At 41.0% G+C, this 24597-nt stretch overlaps 1 protein-coding gene and 1 long non-coding RNA gene across 8 annotated transcripts in view; one reads left to right on the top strand and one right to left on the bottom strand.

Annotated features, from left to right (window-relative positions):
• Unc-76 (fasciculation and elongation protein Unc-76) overlaps positions 1 to 24597 on the top strand; it is a 109367-nt gene that overhangs the window by 12176 nt on the left and 72594 nt on the right. For 4 of the 7 annotated variants that reach the window (XM_086971885.1, XM_086971886.1, XM_022848253.2 and 1 more), the window contains 2 exons: positions 15439 to 15473; positions 19022 to 19579. In XM_086971885.1, the coding sequence (XP_086828011.1) occupies positions 15439 to 15473; positions 19022 to 19579 (593 nt within the window). Of the gene's footprint in view, positions 1 to 12079; positions 13971 to 15438; positions 15474 to 19021; positions 19580 to 24597 lie in introns of those variants that run through there. The other 3 variants (XM_022848247.2, XM_086971884.1, XM_022848246.2) reach the window with 3 other exon arrangements.
• Positions 13977 to 19024, bottom strand: LOC111268968 (uncharacterized). The gene is made up of 3 exons (XR_002685485.2): positions 17202 to 19024; positions 14374 to 14452; positions 13977 to 14217 (listed from the first exon to the last, which is right to left on the bottom strand). It is a non-coding gene; the product is annotated as an uncharacterized LOC111268968 (long non-coding RNA).

Consider the following 24597-nt stretch of genomic DNA (forward strand, 5'->3'; position numbering starts at 1 on the left):
ATGCTTGTTTTTAAGCCAGCTGGTTCTTAGTTATACACTATTATATATTGTTATATTATATGCTACTAAGACCTCGAGAGTATTGATCAAAGCAAGGAAAAACTCATGTTGTCAGTGCCAATGGTGTTCATCAAAGCAATGCGTCGGCTACGAAAGAGCGTATTTGTTTTTGAACTTGCGCGCCAGTTTTTTCTTGCCAGGTCAGATCCGTTTCGTCTGCTGGGTTCGTCCCACGTTTCTTCCACAAGCGATCTAACAGGTTGGCTCTATGGACTGACCGCGCAGATTCTCGGTGCTTCTGCCCTTCGCATTAAGGCTCGAGTATGGCCCATTTTTGCCTTCGCTGACCCACGTTGCGCGGTTGATGTCCGTCTGGGGTACTGCGCGTAGCACGCCTCTAGCCATCCACCTGAGCAGAACAGAAGAATTAGATCACATAATAGCGCCCTTGCGTCATGTGTTTACTGGCGGTTCTGGCTTCTTTTGCGTATTCTCTAACATTCTTTTGAGAACGCCAAAAATAAACTCCGCATAATTTTGAACAGTTTTTTAATTAGTACAAACAAAGCCTTATTAATGCGATGTTTTTATTCAGTTAGAGGTAACCAAGTTTTTGCATTCAGTCATCCTCTATCAAGTGATCAGATTTGCGTTAGAATCAACAGAGTTAATCAAAAATGGCGCAGCGATAAAACCAAAAACAAATATATATAAAGGTGGGTTGTTCATACTTTGGTGATAAATTATTAAAAGCTCAACATGTGCTTTTTGTTTCTCTTGTTTGCAACAAGAAATGCTTTTTGTTTCTGTGTTAAATATGAAAAAGTTCTCGCTTTCGCTTTAACAAGAGCTTGGGACTAACAACAGTGTTCGGAGAGAAGGAAGCCATGGAGCCATAAATTGCTGGGTCTGAATGAAACCAAAGTTCCGAAATGCACATACCATTTGAAATTAAACAAGTTTTTTGCTTACGTAACGGCCTAGATGCTGCAATAGCATCAGGCGGCCGTCTTTTTTTGACTATGGAATAAACAGTGACAGCACGGCCAACAATATTCAATTAAACTTGTGTGAGTTCACCTACCGCATCAAAGAACATTTATCCGACGAGATTTCAGTGTGACACTGCTAACTATATGGATCCGTAAAAGTGAGTCGCTTTTTCTACCTTCACCTATTGCCGTGTTCTCATAATCTTTGTGTACGGCTTACCGGCAGGCGCGTACACATCTCTTCTAAATGACCCATCTACCTTTTCATGATTGTTGTTGCCGCAAGCGTACTCAGCAGGAGTTTCTGATCTAACTTTATTACTAGTTTACTTACAACGCAATATGTATAGATTCAACACGAAGCAGCTTTGTTAAAGGCAATTTCCTGCTAAAAGGCAACTGTTAAGCTAGGCGAGGGCGTTCGTAATATTATAAATTTTATTTTTTTATTGTTTATTATATTTATTATCATATTATAAAAACAGTACTTATTAAGTACAATAAACGGGCAATGTCGCTCAGGGTAGTAAATTGAATGAATCGTAGAATGAGAAAAATTTTTGCCAGTACTGAAACCCTTCAGGGTAAACACCGCCTTCTTTTCAATAGAATTAGTTGTCTGCTTCGTAATATGGGTTAATTTTGAGCATAACAAACAGAATACGTCTGACAACATGCTATGATTAGCATGCGTAATGTAAAAAATTTACGTACGGTAGAATATAGAATTACAAAAGTCATGGGATTGAGATTCGTTGAAACAATACTATACTTGTGTAACTTCATTTGAGTTAATGTTTTAATTTAATGTTTTTTTTTTATTTCACTGGACTCATACACTAAGCATACATTCGATATTATCGGGCTGTATTTATTGCTTATACTGGTAAATAACCCAGGTGGGGTTTTGTTGTCACCGCTTCTTCGACACCCACCCATCTTTCTTGCCACTTAGTTGCTAGTTCACACGACCTTGACAATTTATACCAAGTTACCCACCGGGTGGTACTGTTGCTACCCACATTGTTATTGCTGTTTTCGTCATATACGCACTAGTGCTATAACCGCCTTCGTCGGCGTCTACCAAATCAAGATCCGAACCTAGGAAGCCAGCGTCTGACTATGGCCATGATACCATGTTAAATGCACAACAACGATAAATGGCAATTGGCTGCTGAGCGAGTTCAGTCGATGTTGCAGCTGTTGACGGCTCTGCGGGGCTTTTTAACAACGGATATTAGAGGCCTTAGGGCAACGATGCTGCCCTTTGTCTGTGCGTTTGTGTTGATTGTGTAAGACTCGAAAAAAATGGATACGCCTCATTGCCTGCTACGGGTTTGCGTGACCTCAGGCGGCGGGTCTGATACCTCGTTCTTAAGCATTCACAGCCTCTCATTACCTCCGTCTGTATCTGCTCATGTTTTTCTCTATATTTTTATGCGTAGGTTTAGTTAGATCTCTTCTCGGCGTCTTTTATCGAACACGAAGTGAATGTTCGAACTGAAAGCTTGCCTTCGCACCGCGCATCCGATTGCATGTGAAGGTATTTCTTGAGGAGAGAAAAACGTCGAAAAGACTTCTGGATTGTTCGGCCAGCCAGCCAGCCAGCCATGAATTGCATTGAAACAGTAGTGAATATAGCAGGAGTCGTTAGATAAACAGAGATCGCCCTTTCACCTGACTGGCTACTGGCCGATCGCTACCGATTTCCTTTTGTGCTATGAAAACGTTCGATAGCTATAACAGCGTTATATAAATAGTACGTAATTCGGTTTTTGCTGTTATTCACGATTACGTCAATCAGCTGACAGATCGGAAGACCGTTCGTCGCTCAGCAGATTGAACGTCGGCAGTGCAGGCGACTGAATTGACGAATAAACTGTTAAAAACACCCGTGTAATTTACGAAGCTGCCGTAATGCAAACGAGATTTCGCGGTTTATTATTGACTGCACTAGAACACGACGAAGTTCCTTAATTTAAAGCGTACGTAATGTAGTCATCTTGAGTCTATCAGTCTAAGACTACCCTTAGGACAGAAGTGTCTTCAGCTTAGTTCAATCTATTTTTGAGATTCTAGGAAAGGAACGGCCACAAGTGGCAAAAAAAAAGGATGAAAATTTGACCTTGAGAAGAAACAAGTGTAACGATTGACGAGGTTACGACGGGACATTACTTCCATTGACAGATTGTTCTAAATACTTCTGAAAGACAAGGATAAAGACTAAGCCTTTGCCATCCCATTATCCCAATGTATATGATCACGCACCTGTGTGACGTCAACTATGATACTGGAAACGCAGCTTTCCAGAGCCCGAAATTGACTGTGGAGTATTAGGTTCATTATGGTTGCAGAACAATCTCGCTATTAATATAGAATGCCTCACTGGAAAAAAACATTAATAGTGCGAAGGAAAGCAGCGCACATTGTACACCATGTACATGGAAAGCTAATTCCTCAGGTTCCTTAGGTTCACATTTTAGATTGTGGACCTAGTGTGGTTTGATGAAACTGAATAACCGTACATTGAATAATATTCGCTTATTCAGCTATAATAATAATGCCGAGATGCTCTTGAGGGATCCTCTAAAACTCGAGCCGCAATTTATCAAACCTACGAACTTAACCTAAACCGTACGCATGCTAAACTTGTGAGTGCATCTTCGTTACTACAGAGGATTTTTAGTATGAATCACAGATGCGTTTACTGAACAAATCTGTCTACGACTTGGATCTTCCGCTACCTCATTCATCATTGAGGTTACATACTTTCTTACTGTTTTGTGGGAAAATAATGTCACTGTGGATTTTCCCAGTTCTTTCCTTGTGATTTACTAGAAAAGCATTGATGTACAGCACCTTGTACATCTAGTGGTGTTTTACTACATGAGGAGTTAGGATTGTTTTCGTGATAAACAGGACGACTTAACCAAAATTACCGAGCGGTAGTCGCCTGTGAAATCAACGCCAGTATCAAGTCTCTGGACGTATGGCAATCGTATTTAATACGCTGGTCACACAATTCGATGGATGGGAATTCTGATTGATATCATATCTTTGACATCAGTGGTCGTCAGTAAACAACAAAATAAATGAAGGCCACACGAACAAGACAAGTTCGTGTCTTGATTTGATCGAGTCTAGTTATGCAAAGAGGTCGCTACAATTTGCGCACACCGTGCTTACCCTATGGCTGGTCCTATATGAATTAGTACTCATAACAATTTTTGCCCGAATCACATCAATTTTAGACTTATCCCAATAATAAGAATAATCATACTAATAATCATGGTGATGATAATAACAGTAACCAGAAAGACCCTGGAAATTTAACGTACGAAACTTTTCGTACGGAAAGTTCCAGGTAGGCCTGTTGCTTGGAGGTATCTGTAACAATTCCAGAACCGTATAATTACGCTAAGCGAAACGTAGGACTATACGTTCGTGTTTGAAAACATCTAAAATCGAGCTCAATGGCATGTCTACTGTCAAGCCATTATGTAATACAGTATTTCACACTGATCGATGATGACTGATCGACACCTCAGTCAAAGGCCTAATATGGGTGCGCATGCCTCCGACCTCGGCATTGACTTCGATGATATTGAGGTGCGGTGAAATATCAAGTGTTTCGGTACCACCATATATAAGATACTAGTGTGATATTTCGTATACTGCTTAACTACCTGTAGCTCAAGGTGGTGCTATAGCTGCTGTGTCAGAATCCATCATCTTCACCACCGGAATCTGACTCATTATACTGCATGGTTAAAGTGTTCATTATTCGCGTGTGTCAGTAAGCATAGCGAGCAGAACTAAGAAAATTCGCGTCCCAAACCAATGGCACGAATCATCCGACAGGAGAAATCAATCGATCGAATAACGCGACAAACTACAAATATATATATACATATGTATATATTTATTTAAATCAATATGAATAAGATGAAACATGCGCTCCTCGTTCATAGCTAGTAGTCGATAGACGAACAAACGGCGCAAGAAATCATCTAAAGTGGAGCGCCTTCGTGAAGTCGACAAAACGTAACTGCTCACGATCAGGCGCGCCGCCACCACCAACCCACCTGTCCCTCAAAAGGGAACCCGCTGAAGTGTTTCGTAATCGTTCTACTAGTAATAAGTAAACATGTATAATGTGGCGGCTTGTGGCAGTGGACTTTCAGCTGTTGGCCAAATAGATTTGAGATTGATGAAAGACGCAATCGAAGTACGTCGTAGGGTGGCGAGCCAGTAAACATTGAAAGGTGTTTTGTCCTAGGGATAACGATTGTTGATGCATAAGTAATACATCTGATGCGGTACAAATAGCTCCTGCTTAAACTGCCGAAAGCAGCATGTATTTTGTGAAACATGGAACGGAGAAATGGCGTACGTTTAATAAAAAAAAGTGTCAAGAAGTTTCAGATGTATATGATCAACTTAGCTATAGCCATATTACATGAATTAAGCGTGAATACAGTTCAAAGGGAAAATAATTTTCGACGTATAAAGAACTATGGTGACCAAGAGATTTTATGTGAGTTTTTCTGAACTTGATGGATGAAGTCCTTACTGCTGCGCCATATGGGACCGCTGAAACAGTCATGTTGGTACGAATGCACACACTGCATAATAAAATTCAATCGGAAGTTGCCATTTCTAAACTATACAGGTAAACAACACTAGAGATACCATTGGATACGATAGCGTTGTTGTTTCCAGAATTTTCCATTATAGACAGAATGCCTGTCAGGGCCACTTAGCCTTTTCAACTCTTTGGCCAAGTTAAGGACAATATATCTGGAAACGACAGGCTCCAGCGTTTTACAGTTATCGCAACACCACAACAACGAATCGCAGTCATTAGATTGTAGCATTCACATGCTCTTTCCATGGTAGTCCAAACGGTTTTACCATGGATCCTATGGACAGAGACAGGTCGAACAGATGCGGATAAGTGTCCTCATTTATCGATGACTGGATCTGATTAGCCTGAAATAGTGACTGCCGCCCTCTGCCAGCATTTTTTTTCCCACTGTAGTAAACACATCACTTCATCTTAACAAATTTACGAAAGTACGTAAAAAAGCTTAATTCTAACCTGGCAATACAGTTGATTATCGATGCTTGAAATCAGCTGAAAGGTTGCGGACTATTGAATTGAAAGAAGTTTTCTAGATTCGGTCTTGTATGGTCTTGACCAGTCACTGTACATACAGTACATGGTAGCTTCGTCCAAGTAGCGTCCAAGAACCTGGTGCTAAATAGTTGTTTACATATACATGAAGCACGCCTTCTACCAGCCAAAAAGATATTAACGGTAATTTATTCAAGACAAAAACGATATCCTATCCTTGTCGAATTTTTCAAAGGCATATCTCCTAGAAAAATCATACAGCTCTTTCAAATGGAGTCGATTGTTACCGTAATAGCTAGGCGTACAACTGGCCATTATACCGACAATGGTGATAGGAAATAATAGTCACGTATATGGATTAGAGTTGAGCGTACATGCTTATATGTACAAACGTAAGTTAATTATACGTACGTGCTCATTATGCAATGGATGCATTTATGGCAATGGTAAAATTCAATCTTAGTAGTAAAAATGTTAGCAAAATATTTTTTATATTATCGTCGGGATACATAACAGACTAGAAAAAGTTCCCGAATATATGATTATAGCCCATACATCTCCATATAGGTCCCTTATAGTATAACCTAGTTATCTGTAAAATAAAATCAGTTAGTGCTTAAAAAAAGCGAGTATTATCTATTTTAGAAAAAATCCTACTCTCTAGCGATATGTAAATATAGCATATAAATGTAACTTGCTGTTACTTGTGGATTAGCCACATTTGCTAGCATTAAACGCCGGCTTAAAAAAAAACTTACAAAAACAGTGCAACTGTAATTAGGTGTAATTTTTACTGAAAAATATTGCCCCAACACATATTAATATATTTAAGTGTGTGTATATATTAATATACTTAATATACATATTAATATATTTAATGGTGGTGGTAAATCTAAATGACAGCAAGGTATTAGTTTGGTGAGCACATTGCAGTGGTTGTAGGTCTTTTGTTCACGTCTAAAAATATATATAAAAATATACACGTATAAAAAATTCACGTATAGACATCAAATAAATGGAACACCCTAATAGTTTTTATATATATAAATAAAAGCCGCTGCTTGTGCATTGCATCTGGGTATCTTGTTCAATATTGTGCAATCTAAACAACGTAATGCGTAACGAGAAAAATTCTTCGTTCATCTTATTATTATAGCCCCAAAAGTGAGTTAGATAGCCAAATTTTATGCTGTTTCTGTACTCGGTAAAGAAGTGCTATAAGATAACTATACAATGTTTTGTAGCACTTTAGTCATGAAAAAGTTCCAACAACAACTTTGATAAGCACATTACAATGGTCGCAATGTTAAACATTCAATCCATAATCGCTGTTGATTCATAGGCGAGCCGCATTTACTACCGTCACTTTTTTCTATTTTTTCTGCTTCTTTCTATTTCTATCTTTTTTTCTACTACTTTTGACGATGCAGATGTGTGAATAGACAGGCTTACCTGAACTAGTCTGGACAACGATTCAATCGGCGGCATGGGTCAGGACATTTTGAACCTATAAGTTTTTCTAACACACCTTCAAGTTTAGATGTGAAAAAAAAACAATACTTTGTATATGTTGGTATTATATAAATGAGTTTTCCGACCAGCAAGTATGTATGAGAAAATATGGTTACAAAATAATGCCAGTAATTGTTCGTATGCTATACTGTTGTACTCCAATTAATCATACGTTGTCAAACCCCACTCAGAAGTTATAAACTATCCTTCGATTCAACTATATACTATATGTCGGAGTTGGCAAGACATTGACCCATATGTAATTATTTTTTAATACGCAGGACCGTTTGCATATCGTTACGCTCCCTGTCCGTAGAAGGTCGCCGCCGTGTTACGCAGAATCCTTAACCTTCAGCGGAAAAAACAAGGCAGGACCCTGCAAAAATAAATAGTCGTAATACTTGTTAATTATTAATATTTGTATAAATAAAAGTAAATGTATAAATAAACATAAATAATATATAATAATGAAGAAAAAAGAAACTTCGTTCGCATATAGGCGCACTTTGGCGCATAGCCGCCGCCTCTGCTTGTGCATTGCATTTAATCATCCCGTTTAACACTGTGCGGTAATGAGTATTTTGTGAATATAATTTGGCTAAGTAGAAAAATTCTTCGTTTATCGATGTCTCTTTCCGCTGTTTCAGGGAATTCCCCTAAAGTGAATTAGACGACCAAATTTTATGTTGTTTCTGTACTCGGGAAAAAAGTGCTATAAGATGCTGAATGTTACACGAGTATTTTGCCTTGTTTAAATTGAATTGTTAATTTAATTGACTCTTACGACGTACTCCTTTTCAACTTAAAAAAAATAACGTTAAGAGGAGACTGACAGAAAAAGGTCAAAAATCCTTTACTGTAGGTCTATTCCATTGCTGTTTCTGTTGCCGCTGTTATATTTTTCTATTACTCCAGAATGTTAAGGCCTGAATAAGCTTGTACAACGATTGATCGGCTTTTCAGAAATGGGCCTGCTCGTTTAAAAATTCGAGTGTGAAGAAATTTGCTGAAACTTGCCCGTACCACGCCTGAATTTCGTTCCTTTGCCGGTTCCTCTATTTCTTGTTAGGCAAGATGCTGCAACACGATGTAGTGGCTTTTGTAACATAGCACTATTATGGCGCTCACAACATAAGCTCCTTATGTCGCTGACTTTTCTCTTTGTCCTATTTCTCCCGTTTAAAGTAGAATAACACATGCAGGTAGGCTTTTCGTGGGCGTGGCTGACCTCCCCATAACCTTGCAGGACACATATTTATCCTGCCGTGAAATCTCCCACTAAAACATTCGGCAAGGGACAGGAAAGGGCCGAACTCCAAAGTATTACACTACGAAGTTTATACGAGTGAATAAAATTGACCAAAGCAGTCTTCTAAACGGTATAGAGTGGTCATAAAAATATAGCTTCGGAGTCAATGTTGTTTTTTAGAGAAATGTAATTCCTTTTTTTGTTCATTTTTAATGCCTGTCCAATAGCAAGACTCGAGGCGTTACAAGTTGAAGGCAAAGTGAAAAAAAAATGTTTTACATTTTTTTTTTTAACATCCGCGAAAAAATGTACATCTTCAATATTTTTCTAAAAGTAACTATTTTCTTCCTCAAATTATCAAAGAAAATGACAAAGGTCCACATCCCCGTCTCGTTAGAATTTCGCAATATTTTTTAAAGAAAACTGAAAGCGACGAAAAATTAGCGGAAGAAAAAGGGAGCGGAAAAAGGAGTACAAAGTATATCCCTCTATAGAACCACGAGGCGCTCGATTTAGGCTGTCCGTATATCTATCACAATTCGGCGAATTTTTGTTGTCGACACTACATAAACAGTGAGTGTTATATGATAATTTGCAGCGACAAAGAAAACAAGTAAACTTAACTGACGTTTTTCTTTTCGTCTCTAAAGAGAAGACGAAATGCGCAAGGGTATTTTTCTTTCCTCAAAGATATTTTTCGGCTCGCACAGTTTGTTCCTGTTTTTTGTAGCCGCTCAAACACGCATGCGTACCTCGGACTGTCAAACGGATCGCAGCGCCGCTACTAGCGATTTTAAGACGTTGTTTCTAAATGATCTGGAGTTTTGGATACACGTCTTGCATCGACAGTTAATTTGTAGGGAACTCTCCTCTAAGAGCAAGGCATATGATTATTCGTCGCGGCATTTATACGCGACGTAACCTGGTAATTTCTGCTATATGCGCAATTATGGAACACCCTATTGACGCGCCTCTCATTGCGAAGAATCGTCACCGACACTCTCACTATGCGTAAAGCGAGAGCAGCGTGTAGGGCCATCTGACTACTTCGATCTAGCACGACTAGTTACATCGATTTAAACTTGCCGCGCTGCCGACCATGCTGGGCTGCTGTTTGGGCTGCCTGGGCAGGAGAATAAGTCTATATACAAAAATATATAAGCAACCATTAACATAAAACATTTACCGTCAAGCAAAATACCTGTTGCTCATTACTTTATTTACGTTTATTGGAATAGGATGAATTTACCACATAAACTACACAAAAACTAAGTCAATTTATCTCTCGCGCGAGTATAAACTTCGCCAAACTCATCAAAGAGTCAACATTAAGTGATATCGCGATGTCTCGCATGAGCTCTAAATTAATTACTCGCCATATTACCGAATAGCTTGGCTAAAATTTGTCCATCCACCACCATTGCACTTCATATTCTCAACAAGATGCTGCAATTAATTTCCATAGTTAGTTGGCATCAGCGGTTAGAACTTGTAGTGCATGATGACATTTTCTATTTAACGACCAAATGAAGGATATGTTTTTGAATTTACGACTTGGCAGGCAGCACATCGCGGCAGAAGCTGAATTAGCCGTATTCTCTTCATGTCATCACGAAAACTATTCTGGACTCCGCACCGTGATGGCTATAGGATCAGTTATTTTAGAACTCGCCGATTATTGTCATTTATAATAAGTGTTTTTTAAATATCCTATCGTTATAACATAATCAGGAGCAAAGTCATATTCCTCGATAGAGAAACACGATTAGAATATCATATGTAATCCACTATAATTATAACGCACAACATCTTGAATATATATATGTGTGTATGTTTGTTGTCCTATATCAGATGGACAATCTAGAAATCATACATGAAGAGTTGCCGATATGAAAAGATAATTGATCTATAACTATATATGTCAAAAACTAACCAATCCATATCAGTATATCGAAAAGATAAGTTGTTTTTTTTTATCATCTAGAGCAACATTTACGAGACTTGTACAATGCCTTCTGACTCCTGAAGGAGCCAAATATTTCAACGTAATAGCGTTTCTCAGAAGCTTCAAGAACACTGAATGGATCTAGTTTTTGTTGGTCATACTGGGCGATTCGCATGGAAGTTTGCAGTAGCTGGAAGCTATTGGCGTAGGAGTCAGTTGTGATTCCCACAACGCCATTTATTCAAACTACATCTATCAAATTGTTCAAGGTTTTGACAACGAGCCACAGAACAGGGAGTCGCCCACTGTATTTACGCTTGGCCATGTCATGACCACTATGCGGGTTCATAAGCTTGTTGACCACGCTCACAATGCACCAGGTGTTGCGTCCATACAAACAGCAGCGAAACGGGGCCATTACTGAAACGTCTCATTCATTTCATACGAGTTGCGATGTTGGCCATCAGTAATTCTGTTTCATTTTTTCATCATCTCCCGCCACTTGTTCCGCGACACACTGTTATATCAACCGACGTTGCTTCTAACCAAGGAGAATTTATGACCTGGCAGTATCTGACGTATTATAAACATCTAGTAGATTTACGACAGAATAGAACCTAACATTGCCTAAAAGCCTAATCGAAACTACCAGCTCCGAACGGTCAAGTCAGTGAATCATCTACAAACGCGGGCTAACACGATTCCTCTATATTTGTTTGTACCCGTCGACCCAAAAAGTTAACGGTAGCTGTTTACCTAGGTGAGTCACCTAGGTCGGTGTGGATGCTGCGACGGGCGAAACTTATCTCACATTATGGACAACGATTCACCATTGTTGCGAGTAAATAAACGTATTGCGGAGAGATAGGATTTATGTAGCGTCGATGATGATACGCAACTATCTTCTGCTACTGTCGTGGTTGCAACAGATCGCAGCAGTTAGCGGACACTAACGGCCACAAATCAACATGAGTCGTAGTTTCTCAATACGTCGTATACCGATATCGTACGATTGCTGGACATAAAATTATGGACACAAAAAAACCGAACACTTTTTGAGTTCGGCTCCTTTACTAGGACTAGGGACTAAGGCCAAGCCGGGTCCAGTAAGAGCTAGTCTAAATAAGTAGCAAGACTGATTGCAACTATTGTATGAGAACACGAAACGTCTTCGTTTAAAGGATTTGTGCTTGGGCTGAAATCATTAACCTTAGCTGTTTAATACGCGTCTATCATATAGCTAAATCGAACGTTGCCGTGATTTCGTATGATCAACACAATCATCTATCTGAAAAGTGTGTCGGGCTAATGAATTGTTTTAGTCCGCAATCTCTCCACCAGGAACATGTGCAATCACGAGCAGCAATATAATCGGTCCTTCTTAACAGAAAGGATGGCATCAAATGGGCCTTTTCTTGCTGCCGGCATCGTTGTTGTTGCTGCTTCTGTTATAAATCAACGTTGTTTTTCCTTTTGTGCAAAACGATGGCATGAATCAGTGTTTCTATGGCTGTTGTGTTTATTTGTATTTGTGCTGCATGTCGTTGTTGTTGGCCATACTGATGTTGTTGTTGAACTTTTACTTCTACTATTGTTATTACTGCTGCTGCTGCTGCACGTTGCGTGGCAGTTAGTCTTTCTCGGGACGGATGAGATGTGAGAGACGTCGAAGACAAACTGGTTGTGAGAACCGGCTACCGCGCGTATCTCTACTCGACTGGGCCAACGACCATTTCTCCTAAAACCAGTCAACAGCTAGTAGCGCGTCGGTCAGCGAGTGCCATAGAAAAAACATCCCTCCCGGCTAGCTAGCTAACTTTGCTGGCTTGTTGGTGCTTGCCAACGCGGTGGCAGCTACAGATTCTCACGAGGCGGGAGAATTAGTGTGTCAGCGCGTCGCTTTTACCGTCAGTTATTGACTGCATAGAGAGCGTAACATTACGTAGCGCAGAGCGATTGCATCAACCGACGACTGCATACGTCCATCGTTTACGAGCAGAGAGAAATAGAAGTACATATCTTCGCGCACGCAATATACAACACTACATCCCTTTTTTGCAACTGAAGAAATCACGATCACCACCGGTCCCTGTTACCGCCGACGCCATGGCCACCGCTGTGACTCTGCTAATAATTGCCCTCCTACCACAACGATAACTCTTGGGACTAAGACTACCGTCGCTACTGCTTCTTGCGTTCTCGTTACTTGCAAGTCGCGGTACTCCACAACTATAGCAAATGCGGTCGAAAAACGATTTCTTCGCGGTCGTAATACGCTCTGCAAGGGTTTCGTCGCCATCTTAGCAACAACGAGCAAAACAGGGGCCGGTACAGATAGCTGGTACAGAAACTATTGGCAATCGCTGATGCTGAAATACTAAATCACTTGTCGTTTGTTGATGTGTGCTGGTGACTACACAGGTTAAAATATACTGAAAAATACTAAATACAAACGGTTAATCTGCAACCTCCTATGTCGCGCGATCGGTAAACTTGCTCTCTTGTTACTGAGAGATTAAGACCACCCCTCTTTCGTGGTGGTTTGAGTCGAACAGTCTGTGTTTGCAATCTGTGCGCATGAAACCTACGCCTAAAATCACTGTCGCGGTGTTGTGCGTACACAATTTGACGTCCTTCTTCCTGATGCTAATAACGATTTGAGCGAGAAGAGGGGAAGAAGTAAATGTTGCCGAATAATAGTGTAGGAGCGCGATTCTGCGGATCAGTCTCATAAAAGGGTGTAAACCTACCGTGCTGAAACTGCTATAGGCCTGGAGTTCTTAAGACGGCATTATGACCTCAGTATGTTCACATCCGAAGTGCTCTTTTGATTGGCGGCCTTCGTACCGAGATATTGCTGATACTATGAACGGTCTTCACCGATGGGAATTGTTCAGATCTCGAACACTGTTCATGTCCCCTGAAGTTGAAATTCTAATGTGTCGTGAGAGAGATAAAGAAAATCGTAGAAATACTAATAGAAAGAATAGTAATCAGCAGGGGCAACAAGAGCTCATTTCACCAATTGCACCTGCTAGAAGGTTTCATCGGAAGGATCAGGGGCTGAATAACGATAGTGACAACAACACAAAAATCGGAGCATCTAAGAAAAGAGGCGGCAAAGGAACTATACAGGTGGGTCTCCAGTTTAATACGCTTGTGCTTCCCGATGAAGCCCGGCTGCGGATTACTCTAGATAATCACGCATCAATAACAATTAGGAATCCTATGTGATCCGCTTACATACTCGTCTTAATATGGTTGCTTTTCCATTTGACCTGTTAAATATTATGAGTCCGCTGCGGCCTGTGATAGACGATGACCAAGTTCCAAGCCAATCCAAAATGGTTTTCTGCAACGGTCGACTTTCATAGAAGATAAACTGAAATAAAAACATTTTAGCGTTCTGTTTGTAATGTCGACATGCTGAAGGAAGTACGACGTCAAAAAATAAAATGAAGTCCACAGAATATTTAGTACATTGTTTTTTCACATTGTTTCGTACATTGTTCTATTACTTTATTTATGTAATACTTACTGCTAAGCTATTGTCGTAACTGTTATGGTGGCGAAAAGAAGTTGGGTGCTGCACGGGACACGCAAACGTAAATATTATACTGAAAACCAATGACTTTATATAAATTTTTCATATTAAGGTGTAACAATAATACGACGAGATTACTATATCAACCAACGAGAGAAGTTGCCAGTTGCGTTTGACCAGCCTTACCATCATTACATTTTCTACCGACGTGAACGAATTACCCCCTGCCTGATCAGGTTCTCGAGTAGGGGAAAAACCAGGCAACTGTTCTGTGGAATAGAGATTTTGTATTATTATTTGTACGATTACTGTTTCATTGTACCTAATCAACATCCACAAGACATGTGCCAAAACCTTATATATCGCGTGGTCGGGCGTAGCCTGAGCTGGTATTACCTTAGATTTTCGTATCGCAAAGAAGCAGCAACGTAGTAAGACGCCCTGAACCTATATTTTGCATGTCTGCCTGGTGAATGTCACATGTACGAGGGTAATAGTTCTTATCCACTGACCTCCATACAATGTACTAAAGATAAGGCGGAAAAGAAATTGAACTAAATACATCAAATAAAGCCTGCGAAAATCGCGTATGCTCTACGTACAGCGTTACAGTGGACCCAGCCAATACTTAAGGTCGGGAAGTTGCAATTTTGAAATGATCCTCGTTCGATGATGATGAATTTCAATTGTACAGTACAATTTCTCCAATTTTGGTTATTCCAAAAACTGAATGCTGCACCTTCTAGCGAACGTTGACGTCGCGAACGTCGAAAAATGACCCTTTCCCTGTGTTTTCATTCAATATATATTGTACGCATAGGAAATTAATAATATTAAAAACGTACATGATACAATTTTGTAAACTAAGCATCGTAGATTTTGTTATTATGATCGTTGCTTCATAATGAATGCCAACTCCTTGGAACCCGACGTCCAAATATACATATACGTATATAAATTTCTCGTTGTGTGTATTGCAGCGTTCATTACAAAAAAAAAGAAAAAACTATCGGCGTTATCCTAAATCTAAGCTGTTTTCTTTGTGTGTCGATATTTCAGAACACAGCAAATCGACTTAAGGCCGTCTTTCTCGGGTAATTATCTACGCTTATCACATGCAGACCACTGAATACCATGCGGCTAACAATCAGCATTTGCGTAAATCTAATGTCAACTAAAGGCGTATATTATAGAAAGAATGATTTGGCAAAACATGGCTCAGTTTACACAGACCCACACGCATGGAATCATCTGCTGAAATGACTTAAATATACGCTCGAATAATAAGCACCCATCGCAAAAAAGTAAAACGTTTGTTTCGAAACGCAACTATTGGACGCCTAGATATAATTAAATGGTGAATTTTGTATCAATCAGACATAATGGCCAACACCTAAGAAGATAAGTGATTGCTTCGACTAGATAGATAAAGGTATATGCATTTAAAAGACATTTGGCCGTTTTGTCCCCTATCCAGTTTCAAAGGATACTTGTGCTAGTCACTTAATAGTGAAATAAGAACTGCTATTGCTAAGATTATTCTTTTCAATGGAACAGAATATTAAGCCAGGATTTGAGAATTAGTGGGCCCTTTAGCTGGCCAGCCTGACGATAACGCGACAGATGTTGAAAAGTAACTTTGACAAGGGAATAGGGAACATCCTGTCTATGGAACTACAGCTGTCCTCTCTAAAGGTCTAGTTATTTTTTTCCGATTGTAGCAGTCTTGGCGTATAGCAAATGGCCGCAAAAACGAGACGCATATGTCACTCTTATTTGATATTTATCAAATAAATGTTCCATTAGCGGTCGTCTCTGCAAGCTGCAAATTAACTAGGTACGCTCTAACTCCTAATATCTGAGGTTTATTTCAATATTTTACTCGTCCAGGTTGCTTTTTTGTGTAATACACTGTAGAAGACTAGAATCTTAGTTTTTTGATCGACTTATGACTATTAATTATATCTGATCGATTGACACGGGTAATGCGAGAATAAGCGCAATTTTCTGCATCCTCATGTGCCTTCACTCGCTTAAGCGCAATAGGTGAGTTACAGTTCTTCAGTTAGTTTCACCACCTTTTGAAATTTTAAAAATTTCCGCGTATAACCGATGTAGCGGTTCCTGTATCCATTTAAAAATGGCGAATCCCATGATGCTGATGAACCGTTCACAGCATCAAAGATTAATGGTAAGAAATGTTATCAATATTTTGTAATCACCCTAAGACCGCTATGCGTTTGTCGGGGCACCGTGTGATGGCTTATAATAAAAACATATACCATATACATATATATATATATATATATATATATATATATATATAGGAACATCTAGATCTTTGTACGACCAATACAGGTAACCAATGAACTTGTTTTTAGTGAATGAATGACCTAAAGATCTACCTGAAACTTTGGAAAGATGTCATGAATTTGATGAGTTCGAACATTACAATTGTTCGTTAGCTTCTAAACTCTTCAAAGCAGCTCTGATTTGTTGTGCACTTTGAAATGCACTGATTATCCCATCGTATTTAAACATCTAAAAATGAATTTTAATTGGTCACAACTTTTAAAAAGTTGGGAAATTTACTAAATTAAGTTGTAGTTTTCTTATCAGTCCTTCTGAACCGAAATTTGAATAATAACAATGGAGTTTCTGATGATTTGTATCATTAATTTTCGATATTCCAGTTACTAGCATGAATTATAACACCTTTGTGTTTATCAAGAGCAGTTTACGTTAAATAGAGCAGCGTAGGATTTAATAGAAATTGTAATTTCTAATATCGATACACTCGGTGTTACATAACTTGTATTTACCGTAACGTCAGTATAAATGACAGCATCAAACAGTGTGGAAATTGTATTTCGTCGAACTGAAACGGTTGCAGTTGTCCAGCGAACCATTATTGCGGAAATCCTGCGAACTATGCCGATGTAGTACATGTTGAGCACCTTGGCGCAGCTTCGTCGGGTTTGTTTATTACCACCAGACAAAACAGAGGCCAGAAATACGCTTGCCTTTATCAAATATTACCTGCTAAATAATACTCAAGTTAGAGGTATCCGTTAATGCAGAAGGATGAAAACTTCTTGATCTTATCTGACAAAGGATTATGAGAAAAGCGTAGAAGGTTGCAAAAAGAGATGATTAAAAAATATATTTTAAAGCCCTATTTGGGGAATTGCCTGGGAAGAAATCAATAATGCGTTCAGTCGGGTACTTTAGATTGACCGATCATGGTTTACCAAAGGAAAAATTGGTTGAGAAAGAATATAAAGTAATAAGAGAGTGATAGATGTATCCTCAGCATCTTCATCGGATAGATTAGCCCTTTTGGAAGGGATGTAGCAACCCATTTGCAGTCTGAAAATCCGACACATGAGCACATGATATTATTATCATCATTAGTGATAATAATAATATTAATAATAGTACAGATCGTAAATTGAATACTGACATCATCGTTTACATTTATTGTTCTTCCTACATAAGATCGCTTTAGAAGATACTGATAAGAATATCGGAAAATTAAAAGAGAAGAATAGCATTAATTCAGAATCACTGGTTTATCAGTGATTTACTGAATGACTGCAATGCCGCACAGTTCAGTTCATGATAATGCCGACATACACTTGTAGCCCATAGTGACTCCACAACTCTAGCAGTAATCAGGTAGACATTACGCAAGTCATTATTGATAAAGTTGCCGAATACCTTTGTCCTATTGATCAAATAAGCATGATGCAAGCATTCTATTTTAAAGTTTTGCCTAAAAATATTTCTTTCGTCCCATTCGATTGAAAACTCCTGCCACTCACTATCGGTAGGGCGCGCTCATTCGCAAACAGTATTATCACAGTCATTACCATTACGTATATAGCCGTCTCCTTTACCAACACGAATAGCATACACGCTTAGGCGTTTCCTCCTCTTCCACAACCTTATTTCTCTCTCCTTTTCTCGGTCCCGTTTGCCCGGTTTTCTCGAGGGCTCATGACGCCAGCTATAGCGACGACGGCGGCAGCTACCGTCCTTGAAGTGGGTGCACCGAGAGCAGGCACAGAGCTCTCTATTATACCGGCCTATCTGCGTTTTCCTCTATCTGACTAACTGGATAATCGTTGCATCTAAATATTTGACGTTCTATTCGCGCGCTGCCGGCGTCGCCCGCTGTAGCTGCCACCAGTGCTAGCTCCACCATACGGGCCATCAATAGACGTGCCGTGTAGAACTCTCCAGCGGTTGCTGTTCCTGAAGCAGCCAAAAGCAGAAGATGCAAACGGCAACATCCGCGTTAGCAGAGTGCAACTCTCCCATTTTTTTCTTTTTGCCGTTGGCCGGCCGGCCGGGCGGAGGGCCGACCTGTCGGTCGGTTGATTGGTCGGTCGGTTTTTTTAGTTCACTAACGCCATCTGGTGGGCGCTCGCGGTGCTCACCTTCCTTTCTTTCTCTTTGACTTTTGCTGTTGTCTTTTTTGTTGCTGCGTGTTCTATCTTCATACGGTCGGATCGGCACTATTACCGCATTGCGTGCGGTCGCGTCTTGGCTCGTGCCGGGAACGCTGCACTTGGTTTCAATTGGTACCGCTGCAATTGTTGTGCTGTTGTGTCTGTGGCTGTGCTGTGACTTGTTGCAGGAGTCGGCGCTTCGGTGGCAGCACCAGCGGCAGTGGTGCTGGTGGTAAGGGCGAACAACACGCCTCTTCGCTGGGCTCATCACGCTGCCTGACGGGTTCAACGGCGCTCATGGTGATGGGTGATGCGAAGATGGCCTCGGAGCTGCTTGCCGAGGCTCCGTTGGCCTCTGCTGAGGAAGATTTCAGTGACTTCAACTTGAACAAACTTCCGGCTAAAACAAATGGTGGTACCCAACAGTCGACTGGCGGTACAGCTGGTCAGAATAATATCTGGACAACAGCGTCGAACGGTCCGCCAGCCATGTCAGCAACAGCGGCGGACGTCCCCACAGGAGGTGCTCACAACTGTACGAATAATCTGACCCATAGCGGTGTTGTCGATGATGTGTGCTTAGATTTCGGCGAGTCAAACCTTGGAGCCTTCAGCGCCTCACTCGAAGACCTCGTCAGCTCATTCGATGAAAGAATTACTAAGTGCCTCAGAGACTACGACGAAACAACTGAACAGCTAGCGCCGGTACAAGTGCGCTCAAAGGAGGAGATCATGAAAACTGACCAGTAAGTAATTAGAAACGTCCAGAGCGTCTAAATACAACATCGTATAATCCAATATTCTAACAGATGCTTACGCGGTTGACTATACGAGCTGAGGGAGCTTTTGGGCCGATAAAAAATACATGATGATCGTGCAGACAGACGACACAATTCAATCTAACGAGGGATTTTAGGTATTCAGTAACCAAATCGTCAGTATCTTATAGAGTAGCAGTATTCCTTTTCAGTAATAATGGAGTAAATAAGCGGTAGATGTGCAATTCATTTCATAATAATATGAAACTATAATATACAAATAAACTGAACATATGAAGATGTATATGATAATTCCCATATTCCCAGGTTTAATGCGAGAACGCTTACCGGACCAATCACGCGTATCACAGAATCCACGACCGATAGTGTTTAGCAAGTTACCATTAGTGTCTCTCATATGCAACTCGCCTGATAAATCAAAAGACATGTTTAGATGAATGCTTAAGTATCTACCTCACGCTTGATGGTTGTGAAAATTAATAGGAAATTGGGTGCACTCAACAAATTTCATCGGGTTCGATCATTTTCTGGAAAAGGGTCCGATTCGTTTAACCTGCAGGCTTGTAAGCGTCATCTGGCGAACAAATCCAGCATATAGACACTAAAAACGTCGAGTGTGTAGCGTATATGGTACTCACCAGTACTCTATGGCGCTAGCAGACCTTGGAAAGCTGTCAAAAAGCCATCAGCATTAACGAGGTGCTAAAACGACCCTGGGCAAAGGTCTTACTCTACGTTGAAAGACTCTAGTTTGAAAGAAGGCGCCGCTGCGGTCACGGACCATTCTGGCTCGTTTATTTTCGACACTGCCCAGTTCTAAAATCATCCCCTTTACCTAAGACTGTTTTCATCCGAAGTTGTCGTTCGTTAAAGAAACAATGTGCTGACCAGTTCTGACGTCATGCTATCCTTTGAAATATTATACTATATAGTTCTAATAGGGGATTGCCGTTCGAGCATGCCATTACCGGACGGGCGTCAGTTTACATTGAGACAAATTGTATATCACCTTGACTGCTTATGGTTAGCTAGAATCAGAATGAAACGGATAGAGCCAAACCCGATTATGGGATACGCGACGAACAGTATACAGGTACTCAAACGCGGAGCTGAATTTTTGGGTATCATTCAACAATACTAGTTCTCTCCAGCCACAATGGTCTCTTTGCAATCGGGACTCACAGTAAACGCTGTTCTGGGTGCATTTAAAGCAGAGCATCTTAGCGTCTGTGCAGCGATAGTAGGATACCGTGAAATAAATGCGAGAGCTCTCATAGCAAGCCGGACAAAGACCAGTCTCTTCAAGCCGTTGAAGCTATTTGAAGAATTCAAAATGAGCATATACTTCTCGAGCATTCTTTCTTCCATCTTCCCCTTCCTCTCCAAAAAAAAACCGAACAATATATAGAATTGTCCACATGCTGACTTGAACCACAGTGGCAGAACTCGACATCGGCCTGTTGGCTACTGCCTGATGGAAATTTTTTTTGTATCGTGTCTCTTTGTTTGTCCATTTATTCATTCGCTCGATTCCGGTTGGTGGCTCAATAGTCTGCGTTTGACAGCGGTAGCAAAGCTGGCTGTAGGAGCATCAGCGAGAGCCGAGGCAGCGTTGCTTTGGGGATAACCGGTGGGGGTGAGATAAAAGGCCAGACGAGGTGATGAGGTACTGCCGGTTACTGCTAGAGAGTAACTACGCTGTGCTAGGTATTGATCTCATCTTCGCGGTTTGATAAATTAGTGCCAGGTGTTACACACGCGAATGCACGTCACGAAAGCTGTACAGTTCAGTTAAGCTGCTTCCACGGACTCGCCGCACTTCATAGTACGACTACTGTGAAAGGCTATAGCATTTTGTCCAAGTACTTCCTTTAAAAACAACATCATCATGATTCAAATGGTGCTTATTTTTGCCATACTTAATGTAACGCTGGCCAGAACACAAAGCATTTGACAGCTCCCACAGCCGATAGAGCCAGCAGGCTGATGCAGGTAAGATCAAGGGACTGGTGGACATTTGTATATTTTGTCTAGTCATGGTACAGTCGTGGTCGGCGCGTGGAAACGCTACCCTTTAGCGCTTTTCAATCGAATGTAACCTATAACTATACTAACTATGCGTTTATATCACGTTATATAAACTATAGTGAGAGGAAAGCGAAGGTATTTAACAGAAAGACTATTCGTTGAAAATAATTTATGCATTATCACAAGAAAAAAGACATAAAGGTCAATTCTTGTAATATTCTTCGGCTGAAAATAGTGGCTATTAAGCGACTGCCCCTGTGAATTTCTTGCAACTATCTATACGTAGATAGGTTCGTATGGGTGTGCGTGTGCGTGTGTTTATTTGAAAAAACTGAATGTAGAAACTAGCTTTTCTTCAGGTCACTGCCTGTTATTGCTACTATAGCGCTAGAAGTTTCGCTGACAAGCCGGCGCTGTGTCAAATCTGTAGATGAAGCGAGAATAAAGGGACGAGGTGATATTCACTTGTATTTGCTGTCTGCATCTTCTTCGACAGAACGTATTTGTTCTCCAGTAATCAAGCAATCGCCTGGGCAAGCGGGCGATGAGTCGGTAGTGAGTGAGTCATAGTCACTTGCCGAGTCCACGAACGTCCATATTGGACAGCATTTGAAACAGATGCCGTCGGTTGTTGCGTCTGGACGTGCAGACCTGCTTGGGCTCCACTAACCACATGGATCCATTATGCCGCTTTAATTCCTTTGGATGGCGCCATCTACAAAAGTTGTCATATACGAAAAGTGGCAATATATCTGTTTACAGTAGGACTAACAGAGTCAAACGGGTGCGAATAAAGTAGACACAGACAGAAAAACCAATATGTCGAAAACGTCAGCCAAAGATTTCGTGCACCAGCATGGGCAGATGTCACATTGAAGGGGATGCATCATTGCATGAATCAATAAAAAAGCGCAGACCACGTCAAACAGACAGCATCCCTCTTTGCACATTGGTCACCTTAAGCATTATTAGCATTAGCTAGGTTACTATTGGTAACCGTGTGCAGACACGAACCGGTGACACAGTAATCATGTTGAAATAAAGCAGAAAGCAGACAAAATCGACATTTATTTCGAATAAAAGCTAAGGAAACACTACTTGTAGAGGTAAGATAGTACGATGCTTCGCAAATTAGCGTAGTGCTTTTTCCGGAACTGAGTGAATCATTGTGGCAGTGTCCGTCCATGGCAAAGCGAATGAAGAAGGGTTGTTGGATGAAGTCCAGCTAACGATTCCTGTAGTTGTTTTCCATCAAAGAGGCAACGGACAGAAGATTTACGGCGGCTTTTAGGGACCGCCTTTCTTTTAGCCCTTGCTCCCGGTAGACGCCACGCTGTGATGGCAGGCCGGCAATGTTTTCCAAAGACACTGGCCTCATAGCGTAACCGCCGCACCGTTACAGAGTTTCTAGTTGCCATAGCCAGGTAACGTCAACTACGGCAAGAGTTGTCCAAGGTGTCAAGTGCGGCAATAATTGTGGAGCTCACGCTTCTGAAACATCTTCCTGCTGCTGCGTGCCGACGGAACTACGAAAGCAATTGCTGTGACTCTGGTCGCGTCGTTACGGCAGTTCAGAGTTTGCACGAAGCGGCCTTCCTTCATCACTTCAGTAGAGTTCCAGCCAGTTTAAGGCGTATCGAATCATAGTCGTTTAACGCTAGGTAAATAAGCACACACGCCCAAGCGGATACATACGCACACACCCACCTGTCTTGTTAAATCAGACATGCGTCTTCGAAGGAAAGGGCTATGAACGATGTTGTAGTGGCGGAAAATGACATGGTACAACGTTTTATTCAGATTAGCGAACGTTGAAACGAGATGACAGTGCTGGTAGTGTTTGCACCGACCGTTACGCTCAGCTGCAGGGTCTGGGGCAGCTGGCGCATTGTCAACGGTTTTTTTAGCGAAGGACCAAACGGCTTCGTTCACGCACACAAAAACCAGTAGCTTCAGGACGTGCACAGAATGACGCAGACGTCCAGATCGGCATGCAAGCATAAAATACGAATTCCCCATTAGCGCAGATTCCCCTTTCCCCCTAGCATTTTACACGGTTGCGGACGCATCGGAGGTGAAGAGAGCATCTGTAGAACTATGAAGTTAGTACTTACCAGTACTGATGAGCAGTAATAATTGTAGTAGATATATAAGTTCGGCAGGTCGGTGGTCGGTGGTGATCAGACGTCAGCGGAATTACACTGATACGCTGCTCATTGTGGGCTAAGTGACGGGAAAATTCTCTAAGAGCAAATCGTTTTGAAACAACGATAGTGGCAAGGAACAGGAAGACAATAGCGCGTCGTCAGTATCAGAAGGCCAACGGTCTGGGAGAGCTGTCGTAGTTGCTCCTTCACCTCGACTTTGACTCTCTTTTCCCCCACACACGCAAACAACCATAGACGAACAGAGAACTAGGAAGTCACCAGAAGCTAACGAAAGCGTTAGCGCTAAGTACCGCACGAAAAACGTAGACATTCGCTGAAAATATCAAACAAGTGGAGTGGGTCTCATCAAGCAATCCTTGCATTTACGCTTGTATTACTATCATTGCGGCCGTTGATATCGTCTAATACGACATATCTTCACTTGACCTTTCTGTTTGTTGTGGTATCCCGTTCTCTTAGCGTAACGTCTTATTCAAAGCATACATATTAAAACCCGTTCACGATGATTATTTTACAATTGCCAGATAGCGCGTATGATAAAAAAGGAGGTGCCGCAATCGCCTCCTTTTTTATCACAGGTATAATATCAACATATACAGCTACATGCCTGGCTGATTTTGCCCACCCGTTCATTAGTGTACGTGGACGTGCACGTGCGCTCTGCCATACTTGTTTGTGTCTGTTGACAAATAGGTAGCGCACGTCGATGACAGCATTAGTTCATGGAACGAATGGCAAACTTCTTTGCACATAGTTGCGAACGGGGCCATGCGGCGCACTTGAACTCGT

Source organism: Varroa jacobsoni, unplaced genomic scaffold (assembly GCF_002532875.2).
Source record: "Varroa jacobsoni isolate VJ856 unplaced genomic scaffold, vjacob_1.0 scaffold_1338, whole genome shotgun sequence".
Taxonomy (NCBI): Eukaryota; Metazoa; Arthropoda; class Arachnida; order Mesostigmata; family Varroidae; genus Varroa; species Varroa jacobsoni.